The 20,369-nt window shown below is 37.7% G+C and overlaps 1 protein-coding gene across 2 annotated transcripts in view; it reads right to left on the reverse strand.

The window, feature by feature from the left end:
* Med13 (mediator complex subunit 13) overlaps positions 1 to 20,369 on the reverse strand; it is a 97,570-nt gene that overhangs the window by 42,438 nt on the left and 34,763 nt on the right. For both annotated transcript variants that reach the window (XM_076543084.1, XM_076543085.1), the window contains exons 9-11: positions 15,592 to 16,275; positions 3,934 to 4,147; positions 2,012 to 2,090 (exon numbers count right to left, since the gene is read on the reverse strand). In XM_076543084.1, the coding sequence (XP_076399199.1) occupies positions 2,012 to 2,090; positions 3,934 to 4,147; positions 15,592 to 16,275 (977 nt within the window). The remainder of the gene's footprint in view (positions 1 to 2,011; positions 2,091 to 3,933; positions 4,148 to 15,591; positions 16,276 to 20,369) is intronic.

Raw genomic sequence — 20,369 nt, forward strand, 5'->3', positions numbered from 1 at the left:
AATAAATGGCTTTTTTACTGAGAAGAGAGGAAGTAAGAATCTTGCTATGAACACTGGACTAGTCCTGTGTCAACCTCCTGAGTGTTGGGACTTCAGGCATATACTACAGCACCTGACTCAGCACCCATCTTTTTGCTCAGTATCTCACTAGCTACCCAAGCTCTTTTGAGCCTCAATACAAATTCCAGGACTTTATCTCTGTACAACATGCCACTGGAATTTGATAAGGACTGCTTCACCAGAGAAAAAAGTTACCACCAACACTCAGACCTGTCAGCCACTAAACTGCCTTATCAAAGACCACCTGCTCCTTCTTCACATGGACTTTTTTCCTTATTCTCATATTTGTTATTCTCAAAATATTTTTAAAAATTGCCTTCAAAAAAGACATTACAAAAGATAAATTGTGCTACTCGAAAGTTTAATGTATATTATTCTAAGGTTAATAGCATGTTTAATGCACTAAGAAAACCAGTCTTTGTATTTAATTACAAAAAAAAAAGTACTTACAGGAGGTGACATGCGTTAAACAGCTTGACTTAGCACTTGTTGAAAGCAACAAACCGTACATCATATATATACATATATAAATTACATATACTTTCACACAGGCCAGATACTTTCAAAGGACTCTGACTACTGTATCTCTATTGTCTACAACATAAAAATATGCTGAACTGCCAGGAGGTGGTGGCACATGTCTTTAATCCTAGCCTTCAGGAATCAAAGGCAGTCGGATCTCTGAGTTTTTAAGGCCAGCCTGGTCTATCTACAGAGCTAGTTCCAGGACACCCAAGGCTACACAGAGGAACCCTAGGGAGCCTGGGGGAGGATGCTAAACAGCATCAGAAAAAGAATTCTTGGTTGGACATGGTGACACTTGATGGAATCTCAGTACTTAGGAGGTAAATGCATTAGAATAAGGAATTTAAGGAGTTCAATGCAGACTCCAGCACATAAGGCCAAAATATTAAAAACAAAGCAAAACAAAGTCGGAAAAAAAAAGAAAAAAGAAAATGTTCTCCTATGCATGTGAGACTTAAGAAGAATCAAAACTTTTTGTATGTTTAATTTAAAAAGTGAGTTCTTAGTCAGGTGGTGGTGGCTTTTAATCCCAGAACTCGGGAAGCAGAGACAGGTGGGTCTCTGGGTTCGAGGCCAGCCTGGGCTACAAAGCAGATTCCAAGACAGCCAGGAACACACAGAGAAACCTTGTCTTGAAATCAAAAACAAAACAAAACGTGAGTTCTTTGGGCAGGTATAGTGACACATCCATAATTCAAGTGACACTCAGGTGCTCAAAAGTGAAGATCACCACAGCTCAACTTGGACTGCATATAAAGAAACTGTCAAAAAAAAGGAAGGAAGGAAGGAAAGAAGGAAGGAAGGAAGGAAGGAAGGAAGGAAGGAAGGAAGGAAGGAAGGAAGGAAGGAAGGAAGGAAGGAAGGAGAGAGAGAGAGACAGAGAGAGAGAGGAAGGAAGGAAGGAAGGAAGGAAGGAAGGAAGGAAGGAAGGAAGGAAGGAAGGAAGGAAGGAAGGAAGGAAGGAAGGAAGGAAGGAAGGAAGGAAGGAAGGAAGAAAGAAAGAAAGAAAGAAAGAAAGAAAGAAAGAAACTGTCTTAAAACAAAAAGCCCAAACCAAAACACCTCAAAACAAAAACAAAAACAGCAACCCCTAGAAATTGAGTTTTCAGATCAGAGGGATCCTTAAGCAATGATCTGATCTGATCTACACACTTCATAAGACCTATTTCTATTTGTATACAAATAAGGGATAAAGTATTCCAACAATTTACACTTGATCTTAATTAGCCAAAAAACCAAGAAGTGATACATCTCAATTTCTAACAGAATTTTTATCATCTGAACTTGCTTCTTCACACACAAGATTAATTATAAATCTAACCAATGAAACATAAATTATGAAAAAAAGATCATTCACAATCCAACAGAGTCACAGCAGGCTAAGCAGTAGTGACTGCAAAAGTCATGATTAGAAAAAAAGTTTTACCTTGCTTCGAGGGACTAAATAACGACATAGCATCTTCTTCATGTGATAACACTGTCACAGTAGATGTCCCATCTTCCACCTGAAAATAATATATATTATTAGAATAACAATAATAATATGTATTGAGCTATGGCATATATTTTACCAACAACAAAAATGTACCCATTCTTGAGTAGCTATGTGTCAAGCATTCTCATAGATGTACTATACACATTACCTCTAATTCTTGTGTTGCTTTGGAAACAATGTCTCATGTCCATCAGGCTGACCTCACTTTTGTCATTTTCCTGCCAGCCTCCCATGTACCATGTACTGGACTAGAAAGCATGCACCACTACATTTGGCTTGTCACTCTTCTCTACTGTTTAGTTTGGTTTGTTTGAATTTTTGGTTTGTTTTGAGACAGGACCTCACTATGTAGCCCTGGCCAGCCAGGAACTTGCCATGTAGACCAGGCTGATCTCAGATTCAGAGAGATCTTCCTGCCTCAGCCTCCTGAGTGCTAGAACTAAAGGTGTATGCCATTAAGCCCAGCTATCAATAATTCTTACAGTAAACAATTAGTGAGCTCACTTTACAGATAAATTTAATTCACAGGGATGCTAAGGAATCTGTCCCAAGAACATGCCCGACAGTGGCAGTTGAAACTTTGACATACTATAAATTTCCCAGGTCTGCTAACTTTGAATTGTGAATATATTCTTCCCAGATACTAACAAAAGGACAAAACTAAGTATCTGCCATATAGTCCAGCTAAGTAAAACTATGAAGTTAACTGTTTTGTACTAAACATTATTGGATCATTTAATAAATTTAATTTTCAATGCTTACATTTTATATTTACTACCAAATTCCTAATAGTTATTGTTTACTTACCCGATCACTTAGTAGGTGACTTAAAATTTTTAATCATACGCATATTTTTAGTTTCATTTTATTTATATGTGTGTGCCACACCGTGAGTGTAGAGCACAAAGAACAACATGAAGATGTCTTTTTCCATCACGTAGGACCCAGGGATTGAACTCAGATTCTCAGGATAAGTAGTAGGCATCTTTACCCACTGAGCCATCTCTCCAGCCCCAGCTAAGTATTTTCATTACCTGTTCTTTACTTTTTTTTTTTTTTTTTTTTTTTTTTTTGGTTTTTCAAGACAGGGTTTCTCTGTGTAGCTTAGCGCCTTTCCTGGAGCTCACTTGGTAGCCCAGGCTGGCCTTGAACTCACAGAGATCCGCCTGGCTCTGCCTCGAGTGCTGGGATTAAAGGCGTGCGCCACCAACGCCCGGCTGTTCTTTACTTTTAAGAAGGTAATTTTCCTAAATCACATAACCAAAAATATCCTGCATTTTTTTAAACCTAGTATGAAAACAGTGTACCTAAATGTTCTAATTCTAATTTTGACCAAAGTTAATATACTCTCCAATTTGAAAATGTAACAAAAAAAATATTTTTTAAAGATTTATTTATTATGTAAATAGTGTTCTGTCTGCATGTATACCTGCAGGCCAGAAGAGGGTACCAGATCTTATTAGAGATGGTTGTGAGCCATCACGTGGTTGCTCGGAATTAACTCAGGACCTCTGGAAAACAGCAGTGCTCTTAACCTCTGAGCCATCTCTCCAGCCCACTCCCAGCCCCCAAAAGAATCTTTTCATCATCAGAAACTAACCAAAAGTGTGTCATATGCCTGATTTGCCTATGGTAGAGCACACATACATCTACATAAAGATGATTCATCTTTCTATTCTGGAAGAATAAATGAGTGGGGACAGAGATCCAGCTCAGAGTGCTTGCCTAGCATGCACAAGGCCGTATATTTAGTAACCAGCACCACCAAAAACAAAGGAATGAATGAGCGTGGCACCAAGCGCCCAAATGCGCTGCAGTGTGCACACTGGTAGGACAGCATGGCTCCTACTCACCTTGTGTTTCTTCCCAGCTTCTCTCTCCATATTTTGTCTATCTTTCTTATCAGTAAAAATGAATTCCTCATCCCCTTCAACAAATGCATATGGATCAATTTTAGGTTCTTGTTCTGCATCAGATGCTATTGCTGAAAGATACTGATTTTTAATTTGATATTGCTGTACTATTTCATCAGAAACTTTTAAAGGTTTCTTACACTGCACCATTAACCTGTACAAAAAACAAAATTAGAAAATTAATATTTGTTATCCAAAAGAACATTTGAAAATTCTAAAACAACTCAAATGTCATTAAGTTTTCAGAATTACTTGTAGTATTTGCCCTATAATTTCTAATTTTATAAATGAAACTGAAGTCATGTGATTTATTATAATATCAATTTTAACAACATAGAAATGAAACTAAAATACATGTCTATCCATATATAGACCTTCCACCAGAACAAGGCACCTTTCAGTCACTCGCCTGTCCTCCAGTCACCAAGCACAGTGATTTGTCCAAAGCACAGTTACTTGTCCAAAACCTGGTACTGAGAAGGAATCTTAACTATCAACTACAAAAGGCCAGTTACTCTCCAAGTGTGAATTTCATACACAAGATACTTTCATATAATTTGTACAAGGAAAGTAATTACTCTTTTTCTTGTTGCCATGAATAGAAAATCACTAATATGGTTAATAAGGTACTTTAATACTTCCAAATTCCTGTTCTCTCAGGTTTACAAACCTCAAGTCTTCAAGTTATCAGAACAATGGCACCCAAGCTTCTAGTCAGAACTTTTTCAAAATCCTGCAAAAACTACTTCACTCTGAATACAACACCAAAATCAATAATACCCAAGCCAAATAGATACATCTTAATCTTTAAGTTTTAAAGGCCTTGTTTCTACTTCATGAAAATAACATCAATACTATTAATAATGAGGTCAACAAAGCAAATAAAAGCACTAGGCCAAAAGGTAACTCAGTTTCCTTCCAGTGCAACCAATTTGTATATGATCAGTCTCCTGGTTCAACACAGTGACTGAAAAGAATATTTATGTGTCCACTATCACTCTAATAAAAAAAAATAAAAGCATACAAAATAAAAGACAGCAGAGAAAGTCAAAAGACAAAGCAGAAACAAAGAAATCTAAGCCTTAGATTTTAAGGCTAAGAATATAGGCACAAAAAGCAGGACAGTGCAAACTCTTTCAAGTATCAGGATTCATACTTCTGAACAGCAATGTACTCACTGTTTACATTCCAGACCAGAGTTTGAATACAAAAATCACTAACATGATTAATAAGCTGCTTTAAAACTTCCAAATTCCTGTTCTCTCAGGTTTACAAACCTTAAGTCCTCAAGCTGTCATAATAATGGCACCCAAGCTTTTAGTCAGAATATTTTCAAAATTCTGCAAAAACTACTTCCCTCTGAATACACCACCAAAATCTAGAATACCCAAGCCAAATCTCCCGCGATCTCGCTCTTCTTTTCCTCTCCAACTTCATTTGCTTCTACTCCATACCCCCCTCACCCTACCTCCCTCGTTTCCAGTGGCTTCCTCGATGCTCCTCACACAGGACAGACACAATCCTGACTGTTTCCTTGTTTGCAACATTTGTCGGTCCTTTTCCTTTACTTCCTTCAATTCTTTGTTGAAATGTCACCTTCTCTGAACCTGATTATAGCCACTATATTTAAAAATTGTATTATGCCACCTGCCTAAGCACTAATGCTTCTCACCCTGCTCTGTAGCCTGCCCTTCTGGTGGCACTTATCATCGAACATATTATATAATTCATTACAACTTCATAACTGTCATTCCATTAGAATAAAAGCCCTACCACGTCTGAGATCTTTTCTTTGTTCACTGAATCATCTCTAATAATGAAAGAGTGTCAAGATACAAGACAGGTAGTTAATAAATATTTGATAATAAAATGAGAGATAAAAAAACAGACAAAACTGAGATAGTTATCATTACTGATCCTAAAAACAGAATATCCTGTACTGTGAAATAAGCCATTCTTGTACAGTAGAAAGTACTGAGACAGGCATGATTACACTGGCAATCCCAGCACTCAGGCCAGCCTAAACTAAAAACTGAGATCCCGTCTCAATAAACACCCTTAACACACACCACAGGAAAAACTGATGCCACTGGTTATCTGTTCTGAATTAGCAGTAAGTTATTCCCCAGTTCTATGAGTAGCATCACACCTCAACCTATTACTGATGCGCAGCACTAGCTTTACTTGGTTCCCTACAGACTGAAACAGGGGCCATCAAAATAAAAACCAGTGTTTTCTAAATGTTTTATCAGATGTTCAAGCATATACTACTATTCTAAACATATACTAAACTAATCGCCAAAACTAACATTCCAAGTCTACAGTTTCCTAGAAACATACTGATAACACAAATGTCAACGGAGATATATTAATTACTCATTAGAATAGTTCTTTCTATAAACAGATGAACTTTTATATGTAAAAATTAACTCAACCTCATCACACCAGATCTTGAATAACTTGTCTGAAAATTGCTGAATATGCTAATATCAATATTTGAACATAGTACTTTTCTTTGTTATGGTCTTTCTTAGTAAAAATAACCTTCTATTATAGGATATAGAAGGTAATCTCTAAGTGATTATAATTAGTTAGCAAGAAATAGTTTGCCAAGGTCACTTAGTGGGGCAAAGATTCAGATGAAAAATTTAAGCACTGAACTATTCATCTTCCAATACCTACCCAAATGGTAAAGCTTTAAAATCCCTCCCGCACTAGACTGAATGACACTACAGATCTGTAAAGGTGACCAAATCAGCTCTTTCATATTATGCCATCCTCTGGCAGAAGCTAAAAATTGCCAAATTGTTTAAATACATAATTATGAAACTAGTGTGCAGTAACATTATTAAAAGGATGAACCTACTGCACAGAGCTCTATTAAGAATAAAAAAGAGTAAACCAAGTGTACTGCCAAAAGACAACTTTTGTTATTTTATTGAAGTGATCTTGGGGACATTGGCATAATCAAAGATCTTAAATGTAGTCATTTATATCAAGTCACAATAACATTAATATAAAATAACATTTGTACATCAGTCTATATTAAAATCTTAATAAAAGTATAACTTCTGAAGTGCCAGATTCAAACAAATTATCATGTCTCTATCCAAATATCCAGCACACAGATGCTTTTATGAATATAAATGACACCTCCCCTTTCCTAAAGGAACTTTATTTCACATGTAGCCACATTCCTAGTTATAAAGATAATTTCAATTAGATACAAAGCTACACACAGCTAGAAGATCTGGGACAGTAGTAACAGGAAGCACTGAAAAGCCCGAACTACAGAATAAATTGCCTTTATGGTTTTCATTAATTGCACCTCCTCCCTTTCACTAAGAAAACAGCACACTCTTTGATATATACTCACATAAAATTTAGCATATACTTTTATGCTTTATTCAAAAGAATTCTGCCAGGCAAGGTTTGACAATATGCATTGACAATTATAGGAAAAAAACTATAGAAGGAAATGTTAAAAACAGAAAAACTGAATTATCTCAAAATCCTCCCACTTTCTGTAACTGGTACTATCCCTAGTTCCATCTCCATATTCAGAAGCAATCCTCGAGCTGTCAAAAGTATGACTTTATTGCATTAACAAAACAACACAAAAAAAAACAGACTTTTTTTTTTTTTTTTGGTTTTTCGAGACAGGGTTTCTCTGTGCAGCTTTGCGCCTTTCCTGGAACTCACTTGGTAGCCCAGGCTGGCCTTGAACTCACAGAGATCCGCCTGGCTCTGCCTCCCGAGTGCTGGGATTAAAGGCGTGCGCCACCACCGCCCGGCTAAAAAACAGACTTCTTAAAAGGTCTGAGTACAGTCAAATTAAAACAAGTTTATTTCATCACAGGCTTCTTTCTATGAAACAAAGACATTCAAAACTACCTTTCAGAGATCAAATAATGCATCTTGTAACTATATACATACAATAACTATCTGGTGGCTCTAATATAACACAGGAGTTCTACTGATGAATATAACTAAGAGATTCTAATGTATCATAACTATAGAACAAAATGTGAAGAGCTAGGTTCAAGCACAGTTTCCTTTGCTCAGTTTAGAAACTGCATCTAAACAAAAATAGCAAGTTGTTTTAAGCATCCACAAATTCCATTAAAACAAGCTAAATCCATGAAAAAGAATTTAAACAACTACATTTCTTGGCAGGAATTTTCCTATTTTTAAAACTTTTTTGTTAGAGCCAGGAGGTGGTGGCACACACCTTTAATCCCAGCACTGGTAGGCAGAGACAGGTGAATCTCTGAGTTGCAGACCAGCCAGGTCTACAGAGTAAGTTCCAGGACAGCCAGGGCTACCCAGAGAAACCCTACCTCGGGGAAAAACAACAACAACAACAAAAATACCTTTTTTGTTAGTTTCTTTTGAGACAGGGCCTCTTTATGTAGCCCTGGCTGTCCTAGAACTGGCCATGTAGACCTGGTTGGCCCGAAACTCAGAAGTCTACCTGCTTCCACCTCCTGAGTGCTGGGATTAAAAAAGTGTGCACCAGAAAGGCAATCTTTACTTTTTAAATCCCTAGGCCAGATGTGGCAGAGCACACGTAGACTACCAGCACTCAGGAGACAAGAGGCAAGCAGGTTCAAAGCCAACAAAACTTTCCTTGTCTCAAAAAAAATTAAAAAAAAAAAAAAACACACACACACACAATTTAAAAGGTCCCGGTCTCTATTCTAAAACAGATTTAACCATAACTAACAAACTGAAAAACACTAAGAAGATGGTAGAGATATTTGCCACAGATGTGGACACCTTGCATCCCCAACTTTCTCTTCCTCCTAGTAAATTTTAACAGATTAGAAAAGGAATATTTTAGCATAGCTCGTGAAAAAGTTTTCACCAAGTGCTACACATAAAAGTCTAAGAATATAGTTTTACTGAGAAATAATGAACTATATTCCTCTGTACTAGTTACGCGGCCAGAACTATTAAAACTGTAGAATACTGGAGCTTGAGCAATGGCTCAGCTGTTAAGAGCACTGGCTCTTCTCCCAGATGATAAAGATTTGATCCCCAGCACCCAAAAGACAGCTCACAATCATCTGTAACTCCAGTCCCAGGGAGAACTGATACCCAATATAAACAGAACAACACTGGAGAAGATAAAACGCAATGCAACGCTTCCCTCGCTTACACACTTTTCTTTTTTCTTTTTTCTTTTGGGGGGTGGGGGGTGGCGGAGGCCAGTCTCATGGAGCCCACAGTAGCCTCTAACTCTCTATGTATTCCTGATCTTCTGGCTTCCACCTCCTTCCTAAGTGTTAAGATTATGCACGGACACCACCAAGCTTGCCTTTGTCAATACAGTTGGGGACTGAACCCAGATGCATGCATGCTAAGCAAGCATCCTTCCAACTGAGTTCATCCACAGACATCATTTACCCACTCATGCAGCATAGTACCACACTTGAAGCACCAACAGTGTAAAACATTTCTTTATACCAAATGGAAAACAGAAGTTCAAAGTTTCTCCTCCAACTGGTAATTATCCATGAAGGCAGAGACCTATAAAAGGCAACACTCATAAAGAAAATAATTCTTCAGATGCATTTCTGCCCTGTACTGCCTATGCCTCACCGATTTATTAATAGTTTAAGACCCATGTTCAAATTGTTGGCATTTCAAACTGAAATCATATTTCTGCAGTGTCCATGTCTTATACGCACATAACTAAGTCGTAAGAGTTAGAAGGACAGATGAACAGTATGTCAATCCCTCTCCTTCAGGCAAACAGGCACTGTTCATATCTTCTAATTAGTGATCAAAAAACACAATGCAGAAGATCTTGTATGTATGCATGTATCATATACCTCAAATCTAAAGTTTATAATATATCTAGAGTGTCTCTTCTATCACTGTATACAGACTCCCTTTCCTGTATAAGGATATGCTGTTATTTTTAGCCAGACCTTAACAATTTACCAAGACCTGAGTTCTTAAGTTGTTATTTCAATGCACTTCCATTCTGAAAAATTATTGTATCTATAACATTCATATTTCTTCTCATTCTTGCTGTTTCTAATTCCCTAGTGAAAATAAATAATTTGCAGTCTGAGCTGTTTAAAAACATGTCCAAACTGCATGCCTTTATTCCCAGCACTTCAGAGGCAGAGGCAGTGGATCTCAGTGAGTTCTACAGAGTTGGTCTACAAAATGAGTTCCAGGACAGCCAGGGCTACACAGACAAACCCTGTCTCTAAATAAATAAAATAAAATAAAATAAATAAGAGAGAGAGAGAGAGAGAAAGGAAAGAAAAAGAAAGAGAGAGAGAGAGAGAGGGAGGGAGGGAGGGAGGGAGGGAGGGAGGGAGGGAGGGAGGAAAGAAAGAAAGAAAGAAAGAAAGAAAGAAAGAAAGAAAGAAAGAAAGAAAGAAAGAAAGAAAGAAAGAAAGAAAGAAAGAAAGAAAGAAAGAAAGAAAGAAAGAAAGAAAGAAAGAGGGGAGAGAGAGAGAAAGAGAGAGAGGAAGGAAGGAAGGAAGGAAGGAAGGAAGGAAGGAAGGAAGGAAGGAAGGAAGGAAGGAAGGAAGGAAGGAGTAAACTGATTTACTTTCCAAAACAACAGAACAGAACAACAACCAAAAATGGAAAGGGGGAAAAGGCTGGCAAGATCATGTGAGATGTGAGGAAGTCAGGTGTCTGCTTTATCACTCTCCACCTTATTGCCTTGAGACAGAGTCTCTCACTAAACCTGGAGCTAGGCTGGTAGCCAGCAGGCCCCAGCAATCCTCCTGTCTCCACCTCTGAAAACGATGGGGTTAGAGGTGTGCACATAGCCACAGACCCTGGCTTTCTATTATCAGCAAACAAACAAGCAAAAAAGAATTTCTATGTTCCTACAGAAAGACACTGTTAAAGGGCCAGGCATGATGGCCCAAGCCTTTAATCCCAGCATTCTCAGAGGCCGGGGCAGGCAGATCTCTGTGAATTCAAGGCAAACCAGGTCTACATTGTGAGTTCTAGGCCAGCCAGAGTTACATAGTAGAGGTTCTATCTCAACACCACCCCCATCCAAAAAAAAAAAAAAAAAGGGAGGTTGCTGAGATGCCATCAAAAAAAACCTAATAGTGAATCATAAACTTATTTCAATAAGGGATACCATCTGCCCCTAACTAGTTTTAGCACTTTCTACAAAGAGATAATGCTCTTCTGAACAGTATTAATAGCAGACACTGAATTACCAAGTCCTTCTAACCAAGACTTACGTTTCAGAGCAACACCAGTGACTGAGCCAGATATTCACAATTCTAAACAAATAATTAAATACATTTGGCCCATTTAATTTAATAACAGTTTTAGAGGTCAAATTTCTGTTAAAAGCCACATTATTAAATATTTTATGAAAATTCTAACTGTATATAAGTCCATTAAGTTGGACAGATTTTAAGCCTGATTAATTTTGGTATGTGATGTTTCTATTTCATTGCAAGGTTTTTTTTTATAATAAAGAATTTTTAAGGCACATTAAAGCAACATAACACTTTGTGCTGTATTATGTTTTTGTTGTGGGATACTACCATGTACACTTAAAAGCCTCTTAGCAGCATCTCTGGTCTCTGCCTACCAGATGTCAGAAACACACCTTTAGCTGTAACAACTGGAAGTGGACATTGGCAAATGTCACCTGAGGCTGGAGCAGAATTACTGCTATTGCAGTCATAATTACTGCGATTCCAGTAATTCCAGGTAAAAGGAGAGAACTACAGGCAACAAACATTAATCTCATGCTCTTATTTCTAACCTATCAAATGCAGAACTATTATATTCCATAAATGATTGAGTTAACATAGAAACAAAACTTTAGTGAGCCTTAGGTGATATCTCTATCATTATGCTATAAAAACAAGGCTTAGAACTGAAGGGGAATGGAAAGTTTACAATCTGGTGTAACAACAAAAAAGATGACATAATTCCACAAAATAAAAATTGAAATTTGTTTAAATAAAACCAACAGTAAACCTTTTATTCAAGTTTTTCCCCCTTTTCTAGGACTAAGGGGCAAAGGGGTGGGGTGGGGGTGAGAAATAGGTAGAAGTGGAAACGTGTTAGTCTGTAACTTATGTAATCACGACCCAGCACCATTCTGCTCTGCATGCTGTTCAACTACAGTATGCTTCTTCTTCTCATTCGTATTCAATGAGAAAACTGTCAAGTAATTTTATAACAGATTCTGAGGTTAAATGTTATAAGCTTAAGCAGTCAATACATGTGTTTAAAGGTATGGCTAGTATTCTTAGATCTTATGAATATAATGTACCCACAAAAACTCATTCCTGCTGGGCGGTAGTGGTGCACGCCTTTAATTCCAGCACTCTAGAGGCAGACAGATCTCTCTGTGAGTTTGAGGCCAGCCTGATCTACATAGTGAGATCCAGGACAGGTACCAAAACTACATAGAGAAACCCTGTCTCGAAAAACCAAACAAAAAATAAATAAATAAATAAATAAAATATATAAACTCATTCCTATAATTTTCTAATGTAAAAATATTCCTATCACCACATTTCTACAATAAGTAAGAAAATCCAACCTGGGAAGAAAACAGGAAAGTAGTCTAGCCACACTGTCATTTGATTCCTGCAAACATCTGTGCATTCTACCATGCGCACAGGATTGCTCTAGGTGTGCATCTACCTGCACACCCTATGTTTGGGTTAAGAGAAGCACAGCAGTCACCAAGAGTCCTTGCCCTTGTAGAGCTTACATTCTAACAGAGAAAAGACTCCATGAATATACACAATCGCAGATGTGGGGATAAATATATTAGCAACAAATTTAAAAAAACAGTATTTAGGAGAGGCAGTAGTTTAGAAGAGAGAAAACAGACCATAACTTGGACAGAATAATCAGAAAAACTCACTACAACTTTCAAGCAACACCAAATGATAAGGAATAAATGATCCTCTACTCCCTCTAATACAATCTGAATGACCATGAGGCATGAGCCTGGCTTTTTTTTTTTTCTTAAGGAAGATGTGGTTAAATCAGAAAGCTAACAGAAGATAGGGTGAACTTTCCTCAGCAATAGAGGAAATGTAAGTATGAGGCTCTATCTCACCCTAGTCAGAATGGTTACCCCCCTCCCCCCAAAAAAAGGTAAAAATGCTGGCATATGAGGAAATGGAGGCTTCTTCACAACTATGATGGACAACAGTACAGAGGTTCCTCAAAAAAAAAAAAAAGAAATCACCCTAAAAATAAAGCTACCATATGATCCAAAGATAACTTGCCCAAGTGTGCTTATAGCAGGATCACTCCTACACAACAGCCAACAAATGATACCAACTTACATGTCCATCAATGGATAAAGTATGGTACATAGTTGGGCATGGTGGCACATATCTTTAACCTCAGCAATTGGGAGGCAGAGGCAGGCAGATCTCTGAGTTCAGGGCCATCTTGGTCTACAGAGTTCTAGGACAGTCAGGGTAACACAGAAAAACCCTATTTCAAAAATAAAAACAAAAACAGGATACTATCCAAAGAAAGAGAATCAGTCACAGGATGTAGAGGGCACAAATAAAGACAGTGGGGAGTGGAATAAACAACAAAATATAATGACATATTTATATGAAGATGGCATAATGAGCCAGGCAGTGGTGGCGCACACCTTTAATGCCAGTACTCGGGAGGCAGAGGCAGGCAGATCTCTGTGAGTTCAAGGACAGCCTGGGCTATAAAGTGAGTTCCAGGAGAGCACAAAGCTCTATGTCAGGAAAGCCTGTCTGGGGGGCAGGCGAGGGGATGGTATGATGAAACCTATTACTTTGTATTTAACTTTCTTAAAAGACTATACTTCCAGGCATCACTTCTATAGTTACTAAAGAAGTTTCTCCAACTGTGTAGATTTCTATAGTTCATTACAAAAGAATTTTACTCAACTGTGTAGAGCACAGGAGACCATGAGGAAGAAACAGAGCATCCTCTCTCAAGCATGAAGATGGTTCCAAGTATCGCTCCCCATCCCCCGGAACCCCTGCCACTGTTACAGAGGAACTGTGTTCAATTGCCAGTATCCACATGGAGATTCACAATCTTATGATCCTTAGAATGGCTTCTAAGGGCATTGGGAATGCATGTGTTATAAGCTAAAATGCTCCATGCATATAAAGCAAAACAAACAACTAAAAAAATCACCAAGGACTGGAGCTATTGCTCAGTGACAGACTGCTTGCCTAGCATTCACACAACACTGGATTTGATGTCCAGCACTAAAGGTAAAACAAAAAGAAAAAAGAATGATGTGTGCAATCTTAGGCAACTAATAAAATCGAATACATTATGTAACCTTAAGAATATAATAGGGGCTAAGGAGATAGCCAATGGTTAAGAACACTGGCTGCTCTTCCGGAGGACCAGGGCTCAATTCCCAGCACCCACACGGCAGTTCACAACTGTCTACAACTCTAGTCCTGGGGACTGAATACCCTCTTCTGGATTCTGAGTTATTCAGGCACACACATGGTGCACAGACATACATTCAAGCAAAACATCTATATACAGAAAGATACATTTAAAAAAGGAATATAATGGTGTTTTGCTGGGTGATTTATACCACTAAAAATTTACATATTAAAATTGTTGGATAGGATAAGAACATATTCCAAGCAATACAGAAAGTAAAGAAAGACCCAAAAGAAAGCCAGCTATATTCTGTCCAAAGAAATGCCATATTAGTGAACAAAGATGGCAAACTAGATGTAGAAAGATATCTACAGTGCATTTAATAGTACAGGATTAGTACCAAAAATATGGAAAGAATAAATAAAAATGGAGAAGGGACCCTTAAAATTTAGACAGGTAATTCAGAGACGATGAACATTTTAAATGATGTTTAATCTTCACTAGAAATCTACAAACATGCATTAAGATAAAGCCTTGCCATTCTTCATGCAGTCAAAATAGTCTTATAATGCCAAGGATTGATGAAAATGAAAATCCACAGTATTTTCATGATCTCCTGGCTCCTGATGGTATACATTGTAAGCTAGTGGTTTGAGGAGCAACCTGGCTCTAACCCTTTCACTGAAAATGGACATATCTGATGGTCTGGCAATTCCTCTTCAGATGTGTTTCCTAAAGAAATTCATATACAAGGAATATGTACCCACCTCCCTCATTCACTGCTACCTACTCTGTTGCTCTGAAAAACAGACAATATGATGTCTGTCTAAAAGAGGGTAGACAACTACAGCATATCTACAAGTAACGCAAGATCACAAAGCAATGGTTAAATTAACTAAAGCGTAAGGCATGTGGAGAAACAAGTGCCAAACTCAGGACAAGAGGAGTAACAGGAGAGCAGATGACACTAGTCACAGGCAAAATCCTTCAGTTGGGTGACAGACACTAAAGCTTTTACATATTATTTTCTCCAGATGTTTGTGGCCAAATGGTTTCATAACAGAGAGCTTCCTTCAGAGATAAACATGCTAAAGAAATTATTCAAATTTAATACTTGGAATATCTATTTTTATAATTTCTACCCTTTAAAACCCTGGAGTTCTAGCATTAAGAAGTTACATCATCTTTTATTCTTAACTTATAGTAGTGACTATTAAAAAAAATACATACTCTGTAACTGATGTTACACTTTCCTGTCCAAAAGGTCCAACTGGATCATCCTTGAATTTATCATTTGGAAGTTGAGGTGGTAAAAATTCTACATCTTTTTTCTTTGGGACTTTGTAATACTTCCAGGCTCTATTAGCTTCATCTTCTTCCAAGTTTACTGCTGTACCAACATACACGGTAGGTTCTACAGCTTCCTGAAATGGAGGTGGGAAAGATTGGGACAAACTGTCTATCCTATCTTCCATTGGTTTGGTAGGAACCAAGGGATCCGGTGTTGGCATTTGATAAAAATGTTGACTCTGGGGAGTTGAAGGTGTTTTAGTCACTCCTTCATCAACCACATCACACGGATGAGGACTAAGTGGGGGAGGCTGAGGTGAAGTTGCCAGTTCAGTCCCGTGCATCTGTGGGGTCTTTGCCATGTCATTAGTACGGATGTTGGAGAATCTCACTTGACTATCTGCAGCAGAGACCACAAGTCTTTGGCTGGCTGAGTCTGTGTCCATGCCAATAGCATCACTAATGGATACCCGATGGTGAAAAGGAGTCAAGGGGCGTTTTTGTGGCTTTTCACTCTTTTCTTGCTTCTCATTGGTCTTGTGCTTAGGAAGTACTTGTTGCTGCTGCCCTAAAGATGGTGCCTGTCCTTGTTGCCCAGTATTTCTTGTTTTGAGACTTTTATGCCTGAAAAGTTAAAAAATAAGTTCAGTTATTCATTTTAAAGTATAACTATTACACATACTATGTAAAATAAGACTTTGAGTCTCTTGGGAGCATGTTTTTCATATACAACTCTAAAGTTAGGATGATTTGAATTTAAGACACTTGTTCAGTGATCTTAAACATAAAAGCATACAGAACAATTCATAAAACCCAATTTGGAGGACTAGAGAGATGACACAGTGGTTAAGAGCACGGACTCTTTGCAGAGGACTCGTGTTCAATTCACAGCACCCACATGGTGGCTCACAACCATATTTAACTCCAAGTCCAAGAAATCCAGTGCCTTTTTCTGGCCTCCACTGGCACCAGGCACATATATGGGACACATACATACATGCAGGCAAATCACTCATGTACATAAAATACATCTTCTAAAAAAATTTTAAGTCAACTCACTTATACTCACTAAATAGCACTGTGATCAAATAGCTAATGATTAGCCTATATCATCTTACTATCTTAGCACCTCAATAAACACAAACATCTAAGATAAAAAAAATATAAAGAAAATTGAAACTTCTTCATTTGTAAATATACCTGGTATTTCAGAGTTAGTAACTATTAAGAATGGCTTAATAGTCATTAACTATAATACAGCAGTAACTGATTAGACTAGAAAAGTGCTAGAATTGACTGACAGATGGGCCTTTCTATGTTCTCTCAAAATTTGACCACAGAAGGAATCACTTGACTATAAAAGGAAAAGAAATGCTTAAAACAGCCTTTTCTTTATCCATGAATCAGTTCTCAACTGAACTGCAGTGGACTCAGGTTCAATTCACAACACCAATGTGGTAGCTCCCAACCAGATTAACTCCAGTTCCAAAGAATCTACTGCCTTTTCCTGATCTCCACCAGAACCAGGCACACATATGGTACACATACATATATGCAGGCAAAACATTCAGGCACATAAAATACATTTTTTTAAAAATTTTAAGTCTTGGACTTAAACTATTCCTGAAAATCAAGTAATTTTGTTGGGTCTAAGATCTTTCAAAATGAGGCTTCCAAATTCATGATACTTGACATACACACTGTATTTTGTTTGTTTGTTTCTTTTCACACTAAGAAATTATCTTGGCACCAAAACTACACAGAGAAACCCTGTCTCAAAAAAACAAAAAACAAACCAAAGAGAGAGAGAGAGACAGCAAGAGAGAGCGAAAGTGAGAGCGCGAGATCGAGAGAGACAGAAAGAAAGAGAGAGAGAGAGAGGGAGGGAGGGAGGGAGGGAGGGAGGGAGGGAGGGAGGAAGGAAGGAAGGAAGGAAGGAAGGAAGGAAGGAAGGAAGGAAGGAAGGAAGGAAGGAAGGAAGGAAGGGTGAATCTCACAAGGCAATTGAGTATGGAATTTTAAATACAATATTCATTAAGTTTTCATTCGGGGGAGCTACCCGGAAAGAACACAGGAACAGTAGCACAGGCCTCTGTGAGACGACAGCCTGACTACCTGGTCAACCCTGGAGATCCACACACTGGAAGGGAAGAGTCAACATGCTGTCTTGTGCTCCACATGCTCACTGCTGCATGTGCATGCCACCTCCAACACACAAATGTAACAACTCAAAATTCTAAGAAGATGGCAAGCATTTTTTTTTTCAAAGACATTTCTGATAAAGGAACATTCTGAAACATTCATTCCTACAGAGTCTGGGACATCTTAGGGGATGTTATCAAAGAAAACATGACCTATAACTAAAGGATAAAAAGAAACCAAATCCCCACTACCCAAATACCAGAATCAAAAACACTGTATGAAATCGTACACCAATATTCTTCAAGAACACAAGTGTACATCACTAACAGAAGCAAATAATTAACAATTAGCAACAATTCAACCCAGCAAAGTTTAAAACAATAATTACAACCAAATGGAGTTTATTATAGCTAAAAAATTTAAGGTATGACATTAGATAAAAATAATAATAATAATAAATCAGCAGTATTCATTACATTAATAAGAGTAAGTGAGAAAACAAAGGAATAGTGCTAACTCTAAATATTATTACTTAATACTTAACTAAAAATGTATCCAGTACAAGGCAAGAAAGGAAATCAAAGTCTCAAAAGAAGAAACACTATCTTTATTTGTAATTTATAGTTAGAACCATCAGTGCAAAGGTCAAAGTATCAACTTGTAGACAACCTTTTTAGGAGGGAGGTAGGGGTCTCTCTTCGCAGTCCTGGCTGTCCTAAAACTGTCTATGAGCAGACAAGCCTCTACCTTCTGAGTGTTGGGATTAAAGGCATGGGCCACTACAACTGACTAAACTTAAACATTCTTAGAAGGGTAACCAGACCCTGTATCTCTTCTGCTGTGACATATTACAAAGCAATTATCTATGAAGTACTCTTGCTGAAAATGCTGAATCTAATCAAAGCTCTAAAATAAGTTTCTACTACAATGATAAAAATGTCCCGTATGTGACTCTTAAGAACCTGACCTAGATGCTGGACAAAGGGCTCAGAGATTAACAGCACATACTACTCTAGCTCAGGACTCAAGAATAAAAATAGAATGCCAAACTTTTAAGGCAACCTAACCAAGGAAGATACTTAACAGTAACACAGGAAAAACCAAAGGAAACAATAATAAAAATAATGACTATCATTCAGTTATCAGTTACATACTTGCCTGTTGAGGGGGTTAAAATATTTTTTAAAGATTTATTTACTTATTTATTATGTATACAGTGTTCTGCCTGCACCAGAAGAAGGCACCAGATCTTATTACAGATGGTTGTGAGCCACCATGTGGTTGTTGGAAATTGAACTCAGGACCTCTAGAACAGCAGCCAGTGCTCTTAACCTCTGAGCCATCTCTCCAGCCTCCAAGGGGGTTAAAACTTTTTAAAAGACTTTTTTGAGACAGGCTCTCCTGCCTCAGGCTGCCAACTGCTGGACTACAGATGTGTGTCATCACACCCACTTAAAACTGTTTTCCTAACAGCACATTATCTGCCCTTTCCATTACGTTGACATGGCAATGGAGCAAAAACAACAGACTTTGGTAAAGCCCTTGGCAAGAGTACCAACTAGGATAGCTGTTTTCTTCACTAGCAGGTATACAAGGATTCGGGCTTGTCTTTTTCTGAGTTTTCTGTTGTGCAGAGACTTGAAACCAGCATACTAATAAGCACTCTCTCCACTCAGAACACGCTTAAAGCCAGTTTTACTTTGGAAGTATTACTTTTAACACAGTGTTATTGGGTTTTTGTCACTAAAAACAGTAAAACTCTCAATATTTTATCAAACTTCAACACCTGTATGTATTTGCCCTGCTTTCTATAGTCTGTATGAAGAAACAGGTCCATATGCAGCCTGTCTGCTACACAATTATGGCCAACGGCTGCTTTGAGGAAAATTACTTGTATCATTGCTTGAGGTTAAAGCTAAGTAAGCCATTTTTTTTTCATGGAATATCATTTTTATTTGAAAAACAAATCAGAGTTGAATGTGGCACTGCATACCACAATTCAGAACTTGCAAGACTAAGGCACAATAATCATGAACGAAGGCTAGCCACAGGCTTCATGAGATCTAGACTAACCTGTGGCTAGACAGCAAAATCTTGTCACATGGGGGAAAAAAAGAAAATGACTAATAAACAATAATTATCTATTTTTTTATTATTTGATAGAATTGCTTATTAAGGTTCTTGAAAACACAATGAGTCTGCCATTTTAATGAAGAATAACTGATAAAAGTGAGCTTTTGAGTAAGATTTAAAATTTTGAAAAGCTGTATTAGACCACTGGTGATATAAATGCATTTTAATATATTTAACAAAACGTGCCAACATTCAAATTTGCATAACTCAGTAAACTACTGTTTTCCAAATAAACAATACTTGATGTTTTAAAAATCGTATTAAGTAAAGCATCATTCCTATCATTAGTGGAATGAGTTTTATTAATGTGGCTTTAACTTTCCCACTACAACTGACTTTGAAGAAACTAGCACCTGGGGTAGGGCACAGTGACACACACCTTTAATCCCAGACTTGGGAGGTAGAGGCAGGAGGATTTCTATGAATTCAAGGCCAGCCTGATG

Source organism: Peromyscus maniculatus, chromosome 8 (assembly GCF_049852395.1).
Source record: "Peromyscus maniculatus bairdii isolate BWxNUB_F1_BW_parent chromosome 8, HU_Pman_BW_mat_3.1, whole genome shotgun sequence".
In the NCBI taxonomy this organism is placed as follows: domain Eukaryota; kingdom Metazoa; phylum Chordata; class Mammalia; order Rodentia; family Cricetidae; genus Peromyscus; species Peromyscus maniculatus.